The 25323-nt window shown below is 34.8% G+C and overlaps 1 protein-coding gene across 2 annotated transcripts in view; it reads right to left on the reverse strand.

The window, feature by feature from the left end:
- Positions 1-25323, reverse strand: part of LOC149084890 (carbonic anhydrase-related protein 10-like) — a 353124-nt gene that overhangs the window by 153192 nt on the left and 174609 nt on the right. For both annotated transcript variants that reach the window (XM_089232625.1, XM_089232624.1), the window contains exon 3: positions 1724-1860. In XM_089232625.1, the coding sequence (XP_089088751.1) occupies positions 1724-1860 (137 nt within the window). The remainder of the gene's footprint in view (positions 1-1723; positions 1861-25323) is intronic.

The raw sequence follows: 25323 nt of genomic DNA on the forward strand, positions 1-25323 counted from the left end.
GAAAATGCCGACGAGAGAAAGGAAAACAAACGTGTCGGGAAGAATTAGCTAATATTCTCTAGTCACGCATCATCACTGTACGCCAAGAATAGGGTTCTCAATGATTGATCACGAGACCTGGGAAATTTTCTTAAATACTTTTCAATTAAAAGGAATATTTTATACATGGTAGGTATTGTTAAAAAATACTAGCCGTTGATATGAAATTTGGTTTTTTTTTTTTGAATGAAAAGTAAGTATCAAGAAATCATTAATCTAATGTAGAAAAAAAATTGATTCTCCAGTTTAAAATCTCGAATTAATAATTTATTTTGTATCAAACACATTTTTTCGCTTTGATTTTGAATACGTTCCAATTCCAATGCACACTCTCTTAATTACCGTATTTCTTGGCTTATTTGTTACTGTTTACGTTTTTTTTTTTAAATTTGGAGGCTTGATGGGGACTGATGCGGCAGCTAAATTATTATTATTTTTTGTTTCGGCAAACACGATGTTCGAAGAAAAATACCTCAAAAATAATTATATATAAATACAAAATCGGAACCTCTTACACAGGCTCATCAAGGTGGCTGGAAATATTCAAATATCAAAAACATTTGATCAAATAAAAAAGAATTAGGGCAGTCTGTGTCATAGACACGACCACAAGTTTTGACATGAATATGTTTTTTGCGCCTTGAATCTCGTGATAAGTACTGTCATAATGAAATTATGTCATTATCATCGGCGTTGTCTTTGGAAACAGATAACGAACGATACCAATGTCGTCTATTTTCGTTGCGAACTGCTCGAGATATAGCAGAAAACAATTTGTTATGAATCAGGGCAGCGGACCTGGTGCCCAGACAAAAAGAGATATTAAAAAAAGAGTGATATCATTGAATACACCTTTGCAATGTGCATCTGACGATACCATTGCTTATGATTTGCGTTGCGTACTCTTTGAGATATGAGCGTGTCAAGAATTTCGTCATGCAACGAAATTATTTACAATTTTTGAATGTTCCAAGTATCGTCAAATGATTTAAAAGACGTATTCATATCAAAATCTGAACATTTAAATACCAAAGCAAGCTTAATTCAAATATTAAGAAAAGCAGAATTCAAATATTAAGAATAGCAGAATTCAAATATTAAGAAAAGCAGAATTCAAATATTAAAAAAAGCTGAACATTAAATTACCAAATAATTTTGTATAAATTTCATTTCAACTTTTCAGATTTAGTTCTGAATACGAAGAGCTTTTTTTTAACAAATATTATTTGCAAAACACAAGGAAATTGTAATCACACAGAAATTAACTTGTATCGTGGAAAGGGGTGTGTGGCGCTTACATGGGGAAAAAATTTGAGTCTGACGCTTACGGCAAAAAATACGGTAAATATTACGGCAAGGCATGTAATTCGCAAACATCTTCTAAACTGATGATTCTCTACCACACATTGAGTGGCATTGTTCTTCTAGAAAATGAGGTTTCATTCCATTACTTCAGAATTATTATACCAATAAAACTAAAGCATTAATTATTTTTTCTGTATTTTTTTACCATGAATGTAATGGAAAAAGAACATTTGAAATTATTCCTCCAAATGTTTCATTTTCAAGAAAAATATTGAATAAGTGATCATACTCACAGAGAAAAAAAATCATAAATGATAAAATACAGAAGGAAATAATTAAGGTCACATAATTGAATAGTCATCAAAACAGATCAAGTTACCCTGATTTTGTCCACATGAAGCGGTCGCAAGCTGGGATCGAACAATAGACCGGAGGGATCTACGTCTACTGGTGACTGTCTTCTCCCCTTGTGGCATAAGCTCCATTCCAGATTCAATAATCCCCAAAAATTTGGGCCTAGAATCAGGAAAGAAGTCAAATTTAAAAAAAAAAAATCATTTTATTTATTACACTGCTCAACAAACATTTTTTTCCATGTTCTTCAGGAAATTTTAATGGTTTTATCTGGTATATTGCTGCTGATTTCAAAACTGGTGTTGGTTTCGCGGAATTGGCTCTAGTTTTTGAGATAATGCTTATTCTCGAAAATGTGATTTTTATGCTTACGGCATTACCATTGAAATTTAATTTACAGTACATCTAAAAAACTAGAGCAAATCTGATAAAACCAATACCATCTTCGAAATCGGCTCCCTGAAATCATCCTAAAATCACTGAAATACATTGGTGTAAGAAATTAAGAGAATTTGCAGAACTAGAACAGAACTTTGCTGTTTCTAGAACTACTGTACCGATCTTAATTAAATTTGATATGTACATACATTGATACAATACAAAACAAATAACCATTCAATAATTGTAATATACACACGCATGATCGTGCGTAACACTCGTTGGAGTCGGAAGGTATGAAACAGCGGTTGCAGAATAAACAAAAAAATGGGTTAATAGGGGGTATGGTCCCCTCTTACAGATATAAAGGTCTCGCAGCGTAATTTCATACTTGAAATAAGGCAGTTTATCATTTACTGTGGCAATTGGTCCCACTCGTTCAGCAACGCTGTTTTCATTCCCTGGATGGTTCCCGGACGGCGGTTGCGAGTTGCAATTGCCCTCCCCAGAGCGTCCCAGACATGCCCTATAGGGTTAAGGTCTGGAGCTCTGGCTGGCCAATCCATCCGGCGAATATCCTCACTCTCTAGAAAATCGTCGAGCAGAAGAGCTCTATGTGACCTCGCGTTATCGTCCATTAAAATGAACTCAGGGCCAACTGCACCCCTGAAAAGGCAAACATAGGGCTCCAAGACCTCATCCCTATACCTCACACCAGTCACAGTGCCTCTTTCAAAGACATGGAGAGGTGTGCGGCCATCGAACATGATGCCTGCCCTCCTCCGCCATAATGGTCGATTTCGCGGACATTGGAGGGTAGGTAGCGGGTCCCTGGTTCTCTCCATATGAACGTACGGCGAGAATCGGTGCTTAGGCTGAACCGGGACTCATGAGTGAAGAGAACGGTCGCCCATTGATCCATACTCCAATCTCTATGCTCTCTGCACCATGATAAACGAATTCTCCTGTTCGTAGAAGTGAGCGGGACGCAAACAGCAGGTCTTCTTGCAAACAACCCTCTCTCATGAAGTCTTTTGGAAACAGTCACCCTTGATACACGGGTTCCTGTGGCTGCATACAAGTCACGAGAGAGTAGAGAAGCTGTAGCACTCCTGTTATGCCTCGCTATAATCGACAAATAGCGATCTTCTCTGGCCGTCGTGGCTCTTGGAAGACCTTGCCCAGGCTTTCTCTCGATGGATCCTGGAACTGTTTCCATAAGTTACACACGACGCTGGGCGTTAAATTGAACTCTCTACAAATCTGGACTTGAGATTGGCCGGCTTCTAGCCTCCCCACAATTCGCCACCTCATTCCATCATCTAAACATTGGTGGTTACTCATTTTTACTGTTACAATTTGAAATTAACCGATTGCTGCAAAATAACACCAAGAAATTCGCCGAGGTGTGCTAGCGAACGAAATGCGTCTTAACTTACGCGCGCTTATAAAGCCTGTTTCTTTACTGGCTCCGCCTACACACACGTGCACGCTTACGTATGTGACGTACATTTGCATTTTTGTCTAGAAGCAGTGGTTTTACATTCAGTTCAGTTTTCAGTTCTTTTCATGAAATTCGATAAAATATGCAAATTCTCTTAATTTATTTCACCAGTGTATGTTTGAGAACAAAATCTGTCTTCAGCAGTGTTATTGATATGTTGAGTGTTTACTAATCGGATACCTATCATCAAATTGATAGGTAACCGATTAAACTAAACTAAATATATTCAAACATTATTTTATTGATTAAATTGTGTTTTTTTACATAATTTTGTTCAGATATAAACACATGATCGATGATTTTTGTCGAACCAAGCAGCCATAAAGATTTGAATTAAAGACCATATCTATCTCTCCATTGCAGGTGCTTATATTAGCACCGTTTATGTCAAATTGAAACTACGAGGGTATGAATAATGGTCTCATTTCCTTCAAAAATTTCACACTATTTTTGATGATTTTGATAAGTCTGTCAATTTACGAAGTTATGGGTATTCCAGGGAAGATACTCTCGTCTAGGGTTTCTGATGAACATAGATTTACTTTCTCATTGGCGTCACTCATTGGCTCATAAAGTCATTAATCATCGATAACATTTTAGTGACGTAGAATCATTTACAGGTGTTTAAACTTAGGCTTCGCCTCACACTCATGATATTACGTTCATCGGAGCTCGTGCTTTGTAGTGTGTAATAATTCATCATAATATTAACTTTTATAGATATCTTCCGTATTTTCCTGCTTATAATGCACGTACTATACATTGAAAATTTTCGGATTTTCTTAGTGCGGATTATATGCCACTGCGTATTATCTGCAGATTTCTCTTTCAGAGAGGCTGAAATAGAAATAAATATTTAATAAATTAATTTGTAAAGAATAACTTTGAAGATTTTTTCATGGCATATACAGTGGAACTTGGTAAATTCAAATGTTGGATAATTGGGACTTTTACGAACTCCCGTTGAGTTTTATATCTAATTTATTGTTAAATTTGTGTGCTTGTGTGTGTGTGTTCAATGCGATTTTTTTTCAGATTTTTTGAATAATTCGAAGTTGGAGGAAAAAATGATTTATGTATGAACAAATTTAATTTGGAAAATTTCTACAACTTCGTTTCGTCAGACTTTGCTTTTCTCTATCGATTTGTTGAACAATAAATTTTCAAAGATAAATAAAAATTTGAAAATTCTGTTTTTCTTTACTCTTTTCCTTGCTAATTTAATACCTATTTTGACACTGTTCAGCTGGAGCGCATCGAGAACGTGTAACACTTAATACCGATAATGTTTGCCACCTATAGATCAAGGTGTACTACACAAAATCTGGATCTTTTAGTCGTTAAGAGTATTGAAAATATCTTAAAGTTCAGATTGTAATACGTTAATGAAAGTCTATTTCCTTGCTAGCAAAAGAATGATAAAAAAAATTTGGGAAATAGTTTCGTAATGGATGATCATGAACTGTTTCCGTAAACCAGGCTTTGAACATGGCGAATAAATTCTGCAGTGATGCTAATTCCAGAACAGTGGCAGCTAAGCCAGTGGCTAATGTAGTAGCTAATATCAATTATGTTAAATTTATAAATTAATGAAATTCAGGAAAGATATTTGGCGATAAAACTTTAATAATTGATAATTATTACGTTACGCGAATGTTGATGATTAAGCTATACTTTGTAGTCATTTTACAGATCCAGGATAGATTAATTTAATAATTCGAATTTTGGATAATTCTAACTTTTTTCCAGTGACATCTGACTTCGAATTAACCAAGTTCGACTGTAATCGTCTTTAGAAAAATTGACGTTTTTTGTACAAAAACTTGAAAAATAAATCCTTCGAATTAATTACATTTTCATTATTTATGAAAGAGGTTTTTATATGTGGATTATGCAGCTGTGGACTATATGATGAATTTTTTTTTCTCGAAGTAGCGAAATTCGCATCTACGGTTTATATGCATGGAATTAACGGTATTAAAAGATATTGCGCAACATTTTCATCAAAAATACTGTGTAATATTCGAAGTAATACTTTATAAAAATTACGTTTAATTGCATTTTTAATTGGGTTGCTATATTTTTGAAATATATGACATCCATATTTTTATGGGCATCTTTTTCTCAGCCACCTCGTTGGGCATTTTACCTGTTGTGGCGTTGTATTTGTATTTGTACTTGAATTACGATATTTTCCTTACTCATACAAACAAAAACATCTATTCCCTAAATTTTCACTTAATACTGTATTTCTGCGTATATACCAAGACAACGGAAATCTCAGAAGTAGAGAATAATGTGAAAAAAATTTAAATTATCCTTGTTCTCACTAATTAAGGACATTACTTAAATTAATTCCCTTGAGCCGCTTACTTTCTTTCTAGAAATTCAATGTTTTTTGTTTTAATATTTAAGCAAAACCCACTCAATTTCAAGCATTTTGTATAACATGCTTTGCTGAATATTACTTCTACACTTTTTCAAATAAAAATGTAGTTGAAATTTATTCTTGCGAGAATCATTCTCCAAAGTTTCTCCTTTTTTTCGTTCAAAACAAAACACTTTTCTCAATCTACCTGAAATTTTGTTAACAATTACCATCAATATATATATTACTCATAATTTATATATTTTTCTAACTCATATATTTTAAAGGCGTTGTGATATACAACATAAAAAAGCGGAGCAATTTCATGACGTGCGCGTTGCACGTATATCTAAACCATTGGTCGCAAAAAAAAAACTTGTGATGCCAAAAATGCTTCAAATGAGGTAAATACAGTGAAACCTCGATATAAAGATACCTTCCGGACCAAGAAATAATATCGTTGTAGAGGTGTTATCGTTATATCGAGAGGTAGCATTATCAACAGGCACCAACAAATTTATGCTGTTGTTGGCATCTCTCCTGAATTGACGTTGTTTCGCAAAAAAATTTAATTGATTAGGTGATGAAAAAAACTTCAACTGGTTGTCACAACCTGTAAAGTAGTTTACTGCACGATACTTTCATGTACTACACAGTAAGTAGTTCCACTGGAACTCCATTAACACTGTTAGAGGGTAGATAGTGCAAAATATTACCGATGTTATAAACACGCTCGAAAGAACAATTCCTGGCGATGGTTTTAAAAAATATATATAGAAGGTGATTTTGAGTGAAACATGAATAATATCGTCATAGCAGTTTCGAAATATATTAAAAAATATCGTTATGGAGGGGTTTACCGAGTTAAAGGATATCGTTGTAGCGAGAGAAGTTTAACATTGGACTAAAGGGAATTCCAAACAAGATTTGAAAAAATATCGTTGTACTGTTCATCATTATATCGAGTATCGTTGTAGCGAGGTTTGACTGTATTGATGCTAAGGGACTTTACGTAAACAAATACACTTTTTAATAAATTACAAAATTTAACTTTTTATATGTTCCCCTGAGCTCTATATTCATATCTGGAAAAGTTTGTCTTCTCAGAAATGTGTAAAACAAGTGAGTTTCATCACTGTACGAAAAAATTAAGCGCGGGGAAAGAAATTAAGATTTAGGGGTCGTTCACAAACCGAACAGTAAAATAGTTACATTTGTACTATGAGATATGGATTTTGAAAGGTCTCTAATGTTAATATACTCAGTAATTATGATGGATATTTTTACCACTATTAAAAATATTATAATAAAGTTCTATCGATTTCTTGTCTGCCAAGAGATATTTAATTACTCACACACAAAAATCGCAAATTTTAAATTAAATATCTTCCTTAATTTTTGTCGCACGGCGATGAAACTTGTTTTGTTTTATATATTTTCAAAAAGACACATTTTTCTACACATGACTGTAGATGTCCTTGGCAATTATAAAAAAAATAAATTGCATGCTTTGTTCAAAATTTGATTTCTTTTACACAAAAATGTAATAATCTTTAATTATTATTTCCTTGATTTAAGCAATTTTGCAGTTGACTTAAATTTCCCATTTCGGTTGACATTTTTCGGATTTAAATCCTAAAATAAATAAAAATTCCTGTATATTCCACAAGTATTGTATTCAGGGAGTTTAACTATCACCGAACCATTTTTTTCTATACCCTGATCATATTTCATATTTTACTAGAATTAAAATTGCAAAAAAAATTGGGAATCTCTGCTCTTTAGTGCTTAAAAAAAAAGCGATGCACACATGTATGATCAGTTACCAAATTCCGAGAAAATTTTCCATCGCCGAGAGATAAAAACTTGATGGCGTTAAATTTTTTATTCTCATACTATAGTAGTAAAAAAAATAATTATTAAATTATTTAAATTATTCATAAAACCAAAAAACTCAAAAATAATTTTTCTGAATTTTTCGAGACAAAAACAATACGACTATATACCACCGGATATAAAATACTCAAATGAACATAGAATAGATTTATAATACCAATATTTATTGGAAAAATTTAATAGTATCAATCTATGACTAATGAAGAAAACTGACAAATCATTCGCATTAGTTTTCATTACTGTTCGTATAACGTGTGTTTTTTTTTGTTGCCGTCACTTTATTATAAGGTCAAAGAAGGAGAAGCTGTATTAGTAATTGTACTTACAGTGTTGCCACGTTTCGCCATCACACAAAGTGCGAATCCTACTAACTGGAAGCAGATAATTGCAATCATTATCGTTGCGCGTCTCGAGCAGTTGCTTCACTTGAGTTGTACGATTAATCAATAGAATCGCGTCATTATTCACTGATATCAACCCTACATTTCTAAGTGGTTAGCTTGAAATACGCACATTAACTATGGCTATGACTCGACAGTTTCATTCGCGGCTTCATTAAAGAGTACGATTATTACCTATAGGAAGTAATATCATCGCGATTCCGGCACTCCCAAGGCTACGTACTGTACCTAGAGCAGATTTACTGAATTACTCGCAATATCCATATATCAATCCACTGTATATATCCTCTAAACATTTGTGCTACAGTATCGAAAAAGACATACAGTAGTCGATGGTTTTAAAATGTAGATAATTGGTCAACAGATAATTTTGGATCGGTATTATTTGATCATACTTGTCTCACTAAGGCATGTCTAATTGGCACAGACGTTAATAATGTATTTAATATCTCAAATAAAATGTAGGGTTTGTACAAGTGAATGACACGATTTAAAAAAATTATATTTTCAAAACTATCGCACGTAATATAATCTGTGATACATAAAAATAAAGATAAACAAAATTTTACTTTTAACATCACTCAACAGATGGCGGCACTTCCGTAGAACGCAGTGTCTGCAATTAAAAAATGGTGAAAATGAGAGAAAAAAAATTGTATATTATAATATGTGCAAGGGTTATTTCCGCTAACTTCTGTGCAGCCACCATCTATTGAGCGATGTTAAAAAAAAAACTCTGAATGTTTTTCTTTATTTTTATGTATCGCAGATTATATTATGTGCGATAGGAGAACTTACTTACCGAGGGACATTGACTCGATCGGCGGGGTGCAGAGAAGAGCTACGAGTGCTCTTGATGGCACACGGGGCTTAAGCTATGAACAGAGAGACTTGTTTTTTGAAAATGTTTACATTGGAAGAGCGCAGATGTCGGGGGATATGATTGAAGTGCTTAACATTTTAAACGGGATGGATAAAATAGACCATGAGTTTGACAATCAGCTGCTCCGACAAGGAGACACCAGTATCGATTGGTAAGGGCCGATTCTAGGTTGTAGTTTCGCAGGGAGTTTTTCTCTAATAGGATTGTGAATAAATGGAATAGCTTACCTCCGGGGGTCGTGAATTCTAACGCAACTGACACGTTTAAAAAAAGAAATACAATAAAGATATTAGGATAAATCGAGAAGCTACCCATACTTATATCAGACATTCATAATTTTTTTATGGGCAGTATATTTATATTTTATTATAATCATTGGATTTTTTATTCTTCTTATTGAGTTGCTATATTTTTGCTATGGTATAGATATATATTGCATAAATATTTTTTAGGGCCTTTTTTCAGCAACCTCGTTGGGCAACCTCGTCTGTTTTGGCTTTTATATTTGCGTTTATAAAAGTTATGAAAATATAATTTTTTTAAAGCGTGTCATTTATTTGTGGGAGCCTTGCATACTTTTCTAAGCCGTATGAGAGTTGAATCACTCCTTCGAGGGACAAATATGGAGAGAAAAACACTGATGAAATCAATTTATACATTTTTTTTTGATGGGTGATTTGTGTACATTAGTCGATGTCCATCGTTTTCATAGCTCATATATTACAGGGATTCTCAAATTGTGGTCAGCATTGCTTTTTAGGGGTTCTCGACGGTCTCAAATTCAATGTCACGAAGAAATTTATTTCAATCTTAATTCCTGGGGGGGGGGGGGGTTTAAAATATCCTATGGCAAACAAAAGATTGGGCATCGCTCTCTGCTTTACATTCTATTTCGTTTCTTTTGTATTTTGAAGAATAGAAATACTTAAATTAATTTTCAAGAACAGTTAAAAGTCTCGGATGAAATATTGTTTCAGAGGCCAGAAGTTGTGAACTACAGTTATTTTATGCACACGGAGGTTTACACGCAAACTTCATCATCTGATCACAAATGAATTTTTTTTCCGTCTCCCATCGTCAGAGAGGTGTTATAACCGCTCTTTGTAGGGACTTTTGCAAGAGCCATATTCCATGAAGATATGTTTGCGCCGGAGTCCCGCACACGATAGTTATAACACTTTACAAAATCTGAGGTGTATTTAAAAAATTTGGTTTATATTGCCAATATTTATTATAGTTTCAAGAAAAAAGAATGGGGAGAATAGAGATGTTTTTCATCCGAAAATAGAACAATCAACATCAAAGCATTTGCATTACATGTTTTTATACCGCGTAAATTATTCTCGATACCCATGATGATTTACCTTCATCGCGGAATCTTGAAGTTTCCAGGAAAAGTTACAAGATAAAACATTCTTTATTTTAAGAAAAGAAACAACGAAATATCACAATTTCTACGCTGAATAGTGACGTTCATAATAATATTTCTAACAAAGATATACGCATTTGATATGTTCCAAATAGGTTGAGTATGAATGTTTTTTTCTTGTCTCCTGAACATTACATATGTTGTTGGAAATTGTTATCCAGAATCTGGAAAGTTATTATTTTGATTGAAGCGTTTTCAGCTTTGAAGATCAAGGAGAAGAAGGAGGAGAGAGAGAAAAAAAAACATTTAGTAACGGCTGACCAATCTTGGAAACGTTCCAGCTGAAATCTGCGACACCTAGTAATCCTCGTGAATTGCTTCGAAAATAAACGCCATTCCTTAGAGCAATAAGTTTTCTGTTTTGTTACGTTAGGCATGCTAGGTATTTTTCACTTCACAAGCACTTTTTCCTTCCGCCTCCACCTCCCAATAAACACAAGATATAAATTTTAGGTATAGGGTGAGTCTTACACACATATAAATCCATGTATAGTATGCTACTACTTTCTCGAGTATTTTATTAATGGATTTCAAGTGCAACATGCAGTTAAGGTATTGAAAACATTTATTATTTATGTTCGTACGTATATCTATATAAGTTCATTTCGAAAAGAATAAGCTTGTTAAACGAATGCTATACATTTTTTTGTGCCTTTTAGAGCTTATCTGAGGAAAGTGAATATTTGGAGGATGGAGTAATTTATCTGATATTTAGCTGAAATGCACTGGGGAGGGCTATTTTAAATTTCCAACCACTTCTGTGGGTCATTTAGGAGATAAGAAGTGGGTGTGGCTGTGTCAGAGGGATTCGTCAACTTTTATAATGGAAGCACAGTGTAGAAAGATGAAGTTTAAAAATATTCGCTGAAAATACAAAACAAATAAAACTTCAAACACCTATTTCAAGGTTAATATTTATTTTATTTATTTATTTATTTATACAATATTGTTGGCCCTGGGTCCTATACAAGAGGATGCGATTGAAAATGACAAAGATATTGTTTGAAATTGGACAAAAACCCCTTCGTCGGTGGTAGGTGGCCTATTATAGCGCAGGCTTGCCTGCCTGGTGTTTCATTTTTATACAGGGTGGCTATAAATAAACTGACATTACTCTGACGTACGTAGCGCCCATTCTGAGGGAGATATTTTGATGAAACTTGGTATGTAGGATATATGGACCATGGGAAAAAGGAAAATTCAATGAAAAATTATTTCAAAATTTTTGATCAGATAAAGAAGTGACGCTTTTTTATCGCAGTAATCTTTTTTCCCCCATGGTGCTAAAAACGTATATACCAAGTTTCAATGTCATTAAAATTCAGAGTAGATCAGAGTAGTGTCAGTATAATTCAACTGACACTACTCGGCTTAATTATACTGATATGGGAAAAAGCCATGGAAACCATGGAACACCATGGGAAAAAGCTCCACCTTTTTTTGTTGAATCTTCCTATTCCCATAGTTCATACATCCTATACACCAAGTTTCATCAAAATACCTCCATCAGATTAGGCGCTACATATGTTTCAGCAGTTTCAGTTCATATGCAAATATTTTATCTGATGTGAAGTTCACATGCGATAAACAAGATACGGAGTTTGGAGAGTACAAAATATATATTCGTTTCCTTTCTGAATTTTTTATCTTCTTCCTTTTTTCCACAGCCATCTTGTTGGGTAATTTGCCTGCTATGGTTTCCGAATTTATATTTTTATTTATGTCGAATAAAAAAGAAAAAAGTGGTGGATGTAGTTAATAATGAAGGAAAAACCAACTTCACTCATCTTTGCTATTCTTTATTTCCTATATGTACATAAAGATACCAGTGCCGGAGATATATCACTGGTACTTCAACTCAAACCACTGGTAATAGTTACCACTGGTACTTCATCGCTCAAATTGAATCGCCAAAAAACTCATACGTGAAGAAGAGAAGTTGCTTTCTATTTATTTTCTGTATCTTATGTTCTGCGTTCATTGAAATTTTATTGTATTATGTATATTTTTTAGAGAAATTCGAATGAAAGTTTTTGTTTCAATTTTGAACACCAGTGTATATACACACACGTGCGTATTTTGTAGTAAATCCTAACAGAGTGCAATGCTGAGATAATTAGATTATAACTCACACAAATCGTGAAAACAAAACGTATATTAGCCTGAACTGGATGTAACCCTGTAAAGCGTGGTTTCCCAAACTTTACATTCCATCGCCCCCTTCTTAAGAAATGTTTTACCCCTCATCGCCCCCCAACTCAAGTAAACCCATAGGATTCCATGTTAAATCCGTAGCTTCTATCGCTCCCTGGATCATTCCATCGCCCACCAGAAGGCGATATTGCCCACTTTGGGAAACGCTGCTGTAGAGTAAGTGTATTGGATTAGAGCTCCCGGTGACGAGAGAGAGAAAAAAAGGGAAATTTGTGAAAGAAAAGACTATCTACTATTTGAAAGAAAAAAAACTTTTTGGACTTTGGCCAAGGCTCTTCAGCCACTTCGCAGAGAGGCTGGCTAAAGTCTGAAAACCGAACACGGACCGGGTCAATTTACAGCAAAATTGGCCAATTCGCGGACTGGCTGATTTCGGGCTTTGGCAGTAACATACGAGCCCATTCCTGTGTCACCCAAAATAACTTTCCGAACATGACTTCGCGGCTTCACACTCGTTATTAAAAACTACGCCTTTTTGAAATTATGAAAGGGCATGACCGTTCTTTTGAAGAAACAGATTTGAAAATATTAAAAATATTAAAAGCAAAAAAAAAAGACTGATAATTTTTCAATCTAATTAAAATACGTTGTAATAACAACAATAACGTTCCATAGTAATTGACTGTTTTGCTTATTTTGATGTCTGAAAGAACTTAAAGCCGTAAACGGGTCAGTGTTTGATGCTGATAGAACACCATCACGTCTTTGACCAAGCGTTATAATGCAATCGTAACTTGAAAGAGTCGGAAATGAATTCAGTGCTCTTTTGCAGATGAATCTATATGGGAAGGTTGACAAATCGGTCGGGCCAATAAAAGCCATCATCATATATCTTTTTTCTTCGAACCATCTATACATAGTGGCAACTCGAAAGAATTTCCCATCGTATGGTTTGATGGAATTGGGGGCAACAGCTGACATCATGTCATCCAGATACTTTTTTTTCCTGTGATAAATGATCCATAAACTTTTGACAGAATATCTGAAGATAGAAAATAATTTCTTCCAGCATTTTAGCCGGAAAGTTTCTTCATAAACTTTTTGAGCTCAAGGCTGAAATTGCCGTTGCAGATGAAAATCATTTGCTCGAGGTCTTTTGCATAAGTGAGATGTATGGATTTTTTTTATACATACTATCATTCCAGTGACGTAATAGCGTTGCACGAAGAGATGATTGGGTAAGTATTTCGAAGTGTATAAAATCACATCAAGATAGAGTGCATACCATAGTGCTATATTCTGAAATTTATATTATTTTTCTGGAGGTAAGATAATCAAAGAATTTGAGCGATTTTTTTTTGCTGAAATTTCCAGCGTGTTAAAATTATTACGTCCTTCATATCGCATGTAGAATTGATCTTTCCCTGTATAACTGGTGTACAATCAGTTTCTCCTAAAATATTTTCTTTTAATTATTTTTCACTTTCCTTCTGTACCACGGTCATTTGATGAGTAAGGTAAAAAAGGATGTTTAATTTTTTTTTTTGGACAAATTACTTTTTATTTTCCAACACAGTATCCTTCAAGCTCCACACACAGTTTCTCTAACGATTTTGAAATTTCTTTATCCCGTCAGAAAACTAACTTTTCTCTTACCTTTCAAAGTAGTCATTTATAGCTGCGATGGACTCTTCATTTGACGAAAAAGTAATTTCCACCAAGCCAAACGTTCAAGTTTAGGAACAAGAAAATGTCACATGGGACCAAAGTTTTAGAATTCAGTGGATGTGAGATTGGTGCAAAGCCTGATTCACACAATTCGGCCATTGGAATTGTGAATCTGGGAGAGGGAGCACCACTGTCTTAGTGAAACGGTTCTTTATTTTAGTGCCAATCTTGGCCGTTTCATTTGCAGCTGTTATTGCAAATTTCCCAAAAGGTATGGTATGATGTTCTCTTATTATCTGACACATCTTAAAGTGGTCTATGTATGCATCGCCTTGAAAATCCTTTAAAATTGTTACTATCACTTTTCCCAGCAGACAAAACAACCTTTTCTTTATTTGGTGACGTTTTCCATGCTCTGTCTACTGCTTTGACTGTTGTGTTGTTTTGACCCTGGTATATAGTGATGAATTCATGTTTCACCTGCAGCAAAAAATTGACGCAGAGAGTCTTTAGTTAATGAGCAAATATTGACAAATTTTCTTTTGAAATGCCTTTTGCGTTTGCTTTTGATCAATCGTGACCAATCCCGGCACTCATCTTGGACACAGATTTTCATTTTCAATTTCTCGTGGAGAATATTGTAAACTTGTTCTATTGCGATGTCCACAACATCAGATATCTCAAGCAACTCCAATCTACGATCTTCCATGACCACGGACTTTTTCAATGATATCCAGAGTAGTGGCCTAAACCAGATGCCCAGGATGCTCTTCTTCTTCGGTGGACGTACGGGCGGTTTAAATTCGTTGATCCAAAATTAAATACTCTTTAATAATGGTGTAGATTCCCCCCCCCCCATGAACGTATTTCATTTCTGCTTAGATCTGTGTAGCTCGCCACTATTTTAGATTAAAAACAATCAATTTTTTTTACTGCACCACACTTATTATACTGCTATAACCCGACATGCTCTACACAGGCTGAAAACTTAAATCTCTCTCAGCTAAAATAATTAGTGATTCCTTGGTTATGGTGTTACACTTGCTTTCAGTTTAACCTCTTCAAACCCGAAGCCCGAAAACAGCTTTGTCGATTTTATATGTTTCTTTAGTGTTTGTAGACTGTAATAGAAAATAAAATTTTTCTGTAAGTATTCGGGGAGCCTAGAAAGTTTAGGTACACATATGTGTACCTCAGCATTCAAATGAGTAGAAACACTTAATATTTTAACCATAGTGAAATGTACACTTAGTATTTGCAAATTTAAAACACAACATTAAATGACATTAACTTACAACAGGCATCAGAAATTGACACGTGTTAGCTTTTTACACAGTGTTAATCATCAAATGGAGCAATATATATACATACTATGTTTTACATCAAAAATGGTATACTTTTCGAAACAATTATTTTTTCAAATGTCACAAACACATTTGACATTTTGTGTAGATCACCCGGTTCTTGATTTGCATCCTGATAATCTCCATTTCGATTGCATTTTCATCTTCCATATATCAGGGGGGGGGGGGGGGAGTGATTCATTCCATCCAGGCATTGGCGTACGCAAGAAGGAGGGGTTGGGGTTCTAACCCCCCCCCCCCCCCAAGCCAAGATTATAGTGTTATTTTTCGGGTAAAAACCCTCATTGAGAAGAAAAAAAAATTGAACCCCCCCCCCCCCTTTTGAGAAAATTCTGCGTACGCCTATGCATCCAGGCGAACGTCTTTCACAGGTTGGGGAACAACCTTTCGCTGCTTTTGTTCGGGTTCTTTATCATTTCAGAACTATCCAAAAATGGAGGCCTCTTTCTCTACGTGGAACTCGATATTTTCTTTATACTAGGAAAAAGCTGATGCAACAACCATTCTATATTCAATTAAAGTCTTATAGGCACTCATTCTATTTTTTTTCTGGTGATACTCAACGTACATCACCACAGTTCGAAACAACAAGATTGACAAAGTGAGTGAAAACTCTAATAGGACATTTGTTTGTTTTTAGCACACACACCTGTAATATGCCAAGTATCTATCGAAAGGTCTATTTTCCCCATGGATGTAGTATAGGCTTTGACTATCGCAGGCTGAAGAATGTCAACTTTTTTTTTCAATATAAGTTCTTTGGCTTTTTATTTATGCTGCTCTTATCAGCAACTGTTTTATCATCTGAACCCCATTCGTGAAGCCGGGTTTTCCTAAGAGCAGGTTTTCTATGGTGCGTGCAGCGTGAAAACGCTGATTGGTCAAAAAACCTGAATTTCAGGTTTTCAACCAATCAGCGTTTTCGGCCAATCAGCACCCGGCGCTGAAATTCTACTTCTAGGAAAACCCGGCTTTAGAGTCATCTTCCTCACTAAAAGCTGTGGGCCAGTCATTTTGGTACTGTCGTCAAAAACACCTTAGAAATCACAGTGTTGCAGAATAGCTTCTATTTCACCGGATTTCAGTTACTAATAAAGTGCACAATGTATATGAATTTTTATTTAAAGAGGGGGCATTGCAGTAATATCAGAAAGCTGAGATGAAAATTCATGAACAGAGAAAAAGAAATAAAACTCATTTACTTTTTAACTTAATAATAGCATACATATACTTATAATTGCTTTACATAATTATAACTTAATAAATCATTTGATTTAATCATTTAATCAAATTATTAGTTTAATTATTGTACATATATATATTTTTTTTTTCTATTGTCATAATTGATAATTTTTTCAAACACTGATTATGTATAACCAATATCTGTAGAGACAATGATAATTACTAATGAAAACCTTATAAGAATTCATCAAAAACCGTATTTCAAAAGAAAGGTTATATGCATGTCATCAGCATGAGCCATCAGTCATACATATGTATCTTCGAAAACAATGTGTTTCCCCTCAAAATAGTACAGAAACACAAAAAACCTCTTATGAGATACTTTCGTGTAATCACGCTTAAATTTATCGCTCAACGCAGAAGGAACACATACGTGGACCTTCATACAATTCAATGTGCTGCATTTGAAACTAACTTAGACAATTAGAAAAATTATTTTTAGCATGCCCCTGCATTTGGTTATCTTAAAATATATCATTTTTAAATATTAAATTTTTGAAAATATATTGAAAATTATTTAATTTTCCAAGTACGTTTATCGCCCCGATTTCGTCAATCTGCCTGTGTATTCGCTTGTTTTCTCAGGTAATATCATTACGAGCCACATTCTACCAGAATCAATAAGAACCTTGAACTTTTCGGTATATGCTAAAACGGTTGGAATTTATAATATCTACGATATAGTTAGAAACAGGAGATCGTATAAAGGTCCACATTTGTGTACCTTTGGAACGAAGAGGTTAAAAAAGTATTCAAATAACGTGTCTATTTCAGGTATGTCGTTTATTTTACTAGGAGTCATATATGAACCGATAAAGAAAAATCAATTTTTTATATAGACCTATGGTCCCTATTCACTTAGAAAGTCCCCCTCCCCTCAAATTAGAAAGTAGTTGCCTTGTCGTACGCAATATCCGCCGAGATTTTTTTCATTAAAAGGTTAAGGGGAGTATCTCAGAATTTAGAAAAGTTGTAAGAAACTGCAATTCTAAAAATTATTTCGAATTTTTGGTTTATTTTGTCATGTTTGTCCCTTAAAATATGCTGTTCTTTTCTTCACTTTTAGTGATTTTAAGTTTCTAGTATCTCGGCTAATATTGCATTTAGAAATGTAAATGTTTTTTTTTTTAACTCAAGAAAAGACAGTGCAAAAACTTTTCAATTGAAAGTTACAGGACATGGAGACCATATAAAAAATTTAATATATCTCAGTACATACACTGCCCCGAGTAAAAAAAATGTACATATCTAAAATAGGCACGTTATTTGGCTACTTTTTCTATTTGGAAGTATGTTTCTGTGACCAACGGTTTACGAGTTATTTGGTCTGAAACGGACTTGGACTTTCACTTTGTATATTTCCTTTACTTTGAATTTCTTTGAAAGCAGCTGTATATTGAATATGAAAAATACATGATTTATTATTTTATAAAAGCACAATAAGTTTTTACTAATACGTAGGTGTATTTATAATTTTTCTAACATATTTGTATTCAAACGATCCCGTAAAGAATTCCAAGTACTGTAAGAGTTTTTAAATTAATTGACTCGATCCAACCCTGGATATCTCAGCATGCACAACACTTCATGTAAGCTGATGGCAATGAAACTAACAAGATATGGCGATAATTATCCTAGGAGAATATTTTCAGGGTTTATATTCAAGATGACTACACCTCTGAGTTATGCGTCTCGCCTGATTAAACTGATGTTTCCGCTTCATGGGCCGTTGCAGTGACTTTATATGGCTTTGGGGATCGCGCGCGTAAAAGATTCGTTCGGATCATTCTCACGTAAAATGGTACCTCAAATCATCAAAAAGAGCAAGGATAAACTTTCATCACTCTCTGTCTGGCCACATTTTTTATCGTTTGTATTATCGAATATGTTCATTCGGACACACAAATTCAAGTTTACTTTCACTAACCAAAATACATAGCTGCCTTAGACATTTTGAAATGGCTATAAAAATCAACTCATATTTTCATTTAGACTCATCAGTTTACAGAAAAAGTTCACTTTAAGTATTTAATCAACCATTGCTGATATTAGACGAACAATTAAATTAGATTACTATACAACGAACAAAAGGAATATCGTGGGATTTATCTAGTTTGAAGTTGACCGTGGTGGGAAGTTGACGATACAGGGTGTCTCCTGTAAGCCCAAATGCAGCTCTTATCTTATCAATCGTTCGTCGTAGAGGTATATGGCTCCAATTAAAAAAATATACTCAAAATGTGTTGGAAAAATCACCCTGTATTAGTTTTAAAAGTGAAAATGCGGTGCGTCACAAAGTAAAAACAATCTAAATTTTTATATGGACACCCTGATCTAAAAAACTAATTAGAAAGCATTTGACCTGTTCCTTCTGGGGACAAGGGAAAAAAATTCACGTTTCCAAATCTGGTGAGATATTTCAATTGAAAAATTGGAGAAAAGATGGGAGAGAGAGCCGCATAAATTGGACTCACACAAAAGAGACAGGGAAATAACTTTTAATTTGGTTTTATAGGACAGCATGTAGAAATTGTTTTTATATTTTATTTTGGGACGCACTTTATTTTTACTCTCAAAACTGGTACAGGGAGATTGATCTTTGAACACATTTTGCATATTTTATAAATTGGAACTGTAGCTGTACGACAAATGGTTGATTAGATAAAGGCCGCATTAGGACTTACAGGACACCCTGTATAGTGAAAGCGAAGAGCTGAAATTTGGAATGGCTGGTTTTTCACCGAGTATTACTCGTATTAACTTGGCATTAAAGTCTCGCCGTCTACTCTCATTGTTTTGAGCTTAAACATATAAGAGAATATAAAAGAATGGGTTTTCTCTTTCATACGTAACTGATATGAATTTAACGTGGTTGAGATAAAATGCCACGCCTTAAGAATGTGTCAAAATTCATGTTACACAAAGCAGTACAATACAAAAAATGATCAATGCTAGGAACACATCGTGCATTAAATTTATTCTGCAAATAAATGAATCTTCGTATAAAAGAATCTACATTTTAGAATGGAAATCTCAACAGTGCTGCAATTAATATGATCACCAAGAGACGAAAGTAGCCCTTACGTTTTCGGCACTGGAATTATAAGAATTTCCTATCTGTTTCTGATCCACGACGAATTCGTAAATGAATGGATGTAATGACGGTAATGAACAAGACGAAGTTTTCCTTATAGGAGGAATAGCAAAAATTCTTTCACCTCCATAATAACTCACGGGGAGTGAGAGTTGGACTGTGATCCCCACCCCCCATCGGTGGGATAATAGTGATTTTCGTGTGGATTCGGTTTTCCACGCGAGTATCATTGGTTAAAGCCTGTTCCAACGGTTTCTCTCAATTTTACCGAGCTTCTTTTATGCATGAGTTTCCACGAAGCCTCGCCATGGTTCCGGAAGAGGCAAAGGGGGGAATTTTAATGGCATTCAATTAAATCGTCGAACGATTTGTAATTACCGCGGAACACGGACTTAACAGATGCCGTTAGAGACCACGCTCAAGTCCCAGCAGCAACCACGATCTCTTCGACTGATACTACCTTCTCTCGGGCAATTTATCATTATCACGAACCTTAATCTATCCCCTTGAATGCAGCGAGTAGAGGGTGTGTCCTAGTGACAACAGCGCATGCATTCATTCTCTTCATGATGTTTGCTAAGAAAAGATACACGGAAACCTTCATTTCACTGATGTTTCCTATATATTAACACATTCGAGTTCTCTTTGAGGATTATGCGCCATTTTCTATGAAATAATTAAATACATTGATACTTTGGCTAACGGAGAAGATAGTTCGTTCCGGAATCATATTCGCTAGCAGAAATCTTTATTAGCCGAAACGCGATTTTTCATTTAAAAAACCAAGGATGTGCTGTAAAAAAGACAAGAACCAACAGAAGGCTAAAATTCATTTTTACATTGAGCCAGGGTGATTCTCGTGTCACGCCTGGCCCAATAGTCATTCGTAAATATTTGCTTCCACAATATTTGTCTTTCCCTGACACAAAGAAGCAGCAACGACATAGGCTGGCTACACGGTGGCCCAGCTTGGCCCAATGTTCTTTGGCGAATATTTACTTACAGAACACTCTCTATGCTGTGACTGCTGCCGTTCTTGGACCAATGTGTGGCCAAAAGGATTAGAAGATGCCGTCTTTGAATTAGGGAGGAAGCTGGATGGTACTGGTCATTGTGTTCGACCAGCCTTCCAATACATTCCAGCTTCCAACATTTGACGATCATTGCCATTTGTGGAGAGGCCACACTACTGAATGACCAACCTTGGAACGTATTGGGCAACCTTGACAAGAGTGTGGCCATAATTTTAGCCGACTGTTGAAACCTTCGCATGGGGAGCAGAGGGTGACATATCGTCGGATGAGTCTCCATCTGGTGGCAGTATCAGAAATTGACAACATTGTCATGAGTCAGATCTTATTGTCCATGTACGGTGACCTTAGAGTTAGAAATTTCTTGGAATATGGACTGGGTCACCGTTCGGTTATTATGACGATGTCCATGGACGGTCACTTTCAGTGCATAAGATTTCTAAGGAACGAGGTCCGTTGCCTTTGAAGGGTAGTCTGGTCTGGCGTGTACACCCGGGAAGTGAGAGGATGTGGGTTTGATTTCTCCCAGCGACAATTAAATTTCCTGAATTTGTCTTCTTATCAGCCAGCTGTTGAAACCTTCGTATAAACTAAACCACTCCAAAAGTGGATAAATGTGAATTCCGGTCTATCTATTGCCATGGATAATTTACTACCGAACGCGCGGTGCCTGTTGTATGCATTTGTAACTTACAGTCTGAGTGCGTATCTATAGCGAGTGAATTTGTGTTTTCATTGCTGTCATCTATTTTTATATCAAACTATGAGTGAAGTGTAATGATTGAATATTTGTACCTCAGTAGGTCTGTTGCTCTCTGTGACGAGACTTTGGGAGATCGGCTAGCATTTGCGCCTCGAAGTTGGGAATCATAGAAAACAAACTTCAGTTGATCACTATACCACCCATCGAGTTCGACCCAGGTCCTTGCACAGCGACTGTGTTTGGTCCAGAATGGATTTTAAATTTCTTTTTAAATTTCCGGTTGTGAACCAATTCATACTGATAAAAGATGTTATTTTAATGTTAGTTTATAAACGATGCAGATTATCATATCGTGTTTCTTAACTTTGGGTGACTGGTAAAGTAATATTTTGCATAATTAGTTATGTTTTCATCTTTTCAATTTTATCTTGAGTTTTTCGACCATTTTTGTCAAGTTGCGGTCATTTTATGCCCGCGAGGCTAAGTAGACTGATACATACACACTTTATTGACAATTTTGAACGACTTAGCACCCTCTGTTTTTCTCAAATGGGAGTAGTACCTCAAGTCAGGAAAGATTTTGATGAGGACTGAGCCCGTTTTTTGAACTAAAAAAAAAAACATTGGATTTTGAAGTATGAGAAGTACCAGTACAAAAACTGACTAGAAAATTTCATTTATTTCATTAAATTCTGTAATGTTTGGATTTGATTGAAACTAGGTGAAACTGTATCTTGAGGGACGCCAAAGTGGGTCCGGTATCCATTTTTTGAAGTAAAAAAGACGTATTCGCGTCACAAAAAGGATTTAATAATAACCACAGTTGGCTTTCAGGCAAACAATGCTTAATTGGAGAACATTTGACTAGAAAAGTAAATTCTCATGTTTAGCTATAGACATGGATAATATTGATATTTAAATTTTATTTTGAAGTAATTGACTATGCGCAACCTTTCAATTTTCAATCAAATAATGTTTCGCGAATTTGTTTATACGTATTAGCTATCAGAAAAAAAAGCTTTCAAAACATGAATGCAACTTGGGAAAACACCGTAAAAATTGGGTAATTACTGACGTTAATTTAAACTTACTTTTTTGATGTTGGCATCAAGTAAAGCGTGATTGATTGTATTTTCCTTCATCTCTTTATTGAAAGATTGATTGCTGGCACTTTTCTCTGCAGTTCTTATCTTAATAAAGAATCCCCCAACCCTCTCTGTGTACCCAACTCAGTGTCTGCACGAAAAAAAGCTTTAAAGAAAATTCGAACTTAAATTCCGTTTGTTGCAATTAGGACTGCAACGCTTGCTAAAGATTGATAGGTTTTTTGAACAATGATAAGAAAATACAGTTTTTATTTGGATACAATAACTAGAAAAATAATCACAATCTCTTAAATCATCGTCCATCAAAAGCTAATTTTGTAACAGAGAGAGAAAAGAAAATGTGCCATACTCGATACATCAAAAAATGATAACGAAAAAAGTTTAGTTTCATATCTTTCTACATATATTAGCTGATGTTATTTTTGGGTAAGACATTGACATGTTTTAGAGTAATTCATGTCATTTCAAGTATTTTTACATCGATACTTTTGATGCTTTTGATGAACATTATCGCACACTTCCTTGAGGTATTCGAGAGTTCCCGAGATTTAACGTTACTAGATTGCGCTGGTTTTTGATAGCTGGTTGATGCGAAAATGAATTTCGGAAAGAGAAAATTCATCTTTGCATCAGCAAGCTATTAAAAACCTTCGTATGGATAGTGGAGAGTGACATCATATTCTGGTTACTAGGTTATTTTTCATAGTAATTCATTTTATAGGTGAACATGTGTCAGAGTATTTGCTGTTTAAAACTTGCAAATGCTGTGCGTGTATCTAGGGAAACAGTAGGACACTTTGAGCTGTGTAGAGACGTGCGGGGACGTCTCATTAGACACTCTAGAATGGGAAACTAAGTTTGGAATAAAATTTTTTATTGCCGTAAAAATATTTTCTTCCAAATTCCATTCCTTTGAGATTGGTAGTAGACACGATGCACATGTATGCAGAAAATGTTGCGAAGAAACATGGTCAAAATATTGTCAAATTCGTCAATACATAATACTGCGTTATAAACCAAAAAAAAATAGCCATCTATATGAGCAATACTATGAAGTTATTCCGTATCGTATTGCATTCAATGAATCCTCTACTAAGGTGAGGCTGAGAAAAAAAATTCAAAATTTATATTTTCAGAACGTGAGGTATTTAAAAATATTCAAAAGTAAATTTTAACTTCATTTAATTAAATTAAATGAAGTTACTAATAACTTAATTTTTGAAATATATTCCAAAAATGAAGATTAAGAAAGCTATGAAAGCATTTTTAGACATTAGACACATTTTATATAATTATTCAAATCAATATCCGTTTAAAAAATTTCAGAGGTGTCACGACCATTGAAGTCGATTTTTCAAAAATGACCGTTGGAAAATTGGGCAAAAATTAACATTAGTTCAAAAAAATTTCTACTTCTTTCTTTTATTTTGTAAGGACAAATTAACCGATTGACACGAAATTCTTTGCATTTGATTTGCAGTTGAATTAAATATTTTTTGAGAGAGAGAGAAGTCATTTTTGAAAATTAACTTCAAAGGTCGTGACTCCCCTTGAAAATCTGTTGGAGTATTCATGTATATAACTTCAACGAAAATAATAAATACATTCTTTGAAAAGATTTTTATGAAACGCAATCCATATCTTCTTTCCATACATTTACCAGTATTAAGGTGCGCGGTATATCCAAATACCTAGTATTTCATATTTTTTATATATTTTTGTACATTTTGTAGATCGAAATTCCGATCAAAAAAAACGAAAAGGGGGAAAAAACTCTTTTTATAATATATATATATAGAAGAAACTACTTAAAGATTAACGTTTCGCAAGCACAAACGAGAAAACCACAGTTGTTGCAAATGTTACAGAAAACATGCAGCAGTAGATATCAGATCGGTATCTTATCAGTGGAAGTGAGCACTTATATAATCATGTAGTTCTCTGGTAAGTTTTAGTGGGTAAGCTCATATTTCTCAAAACCAAAGCAGACATACACAAAGCGGAATGTGTGGGAAGTGTTCCAGAAGCAGAGCATTGTGTTCCTATTTTGGCAAACAAAGCCCATTAGCGCAAGCTGACTTAAGGCGTCTGTTGTGCTGGGGGGAGGGGGGGAGGCTTGTGCTCTTTTTCACTGGCTATATGTATGTGTATGTCGCCCAATTTTTTTTTCTGGTCCCAGTGTTCCGAATCTTTGGTTTTCTACGTTTTATAGCTTCCGCCTTTGCTCTTTCCACCAGCTGCACGTACTGTACTCAACAACTATGAAATACTTTCGCAGCAGCTCCCCGCGAATGCCGCTTTCAATTTTATATCACTCATAAATCAAGAACCAGGATTTCCAAAGTTTTCAACTTTTTCCAGGGGCTCATGCTATCGAGTGAGAGTTTTCATATCTCTTTGGCGA

This window comes from Pholcus phalangioides, unplaced genomic scaffold (genome assembly GCF_987345545.1).
Source record: "Pholcus phalangioides strain wild (caught in Gottingen) unplaced genomic scaffold, Ppha-v1.0 ptg000007l_1, whole genome shotgun sequence".
In the NCBI taxonomy this organism is placed as follows: Eukaryota; Metazoa; Arthropoda; class Arachnida; order Araneae; family Pholcidae; genus Pholcus; species Pholcus phalangioides.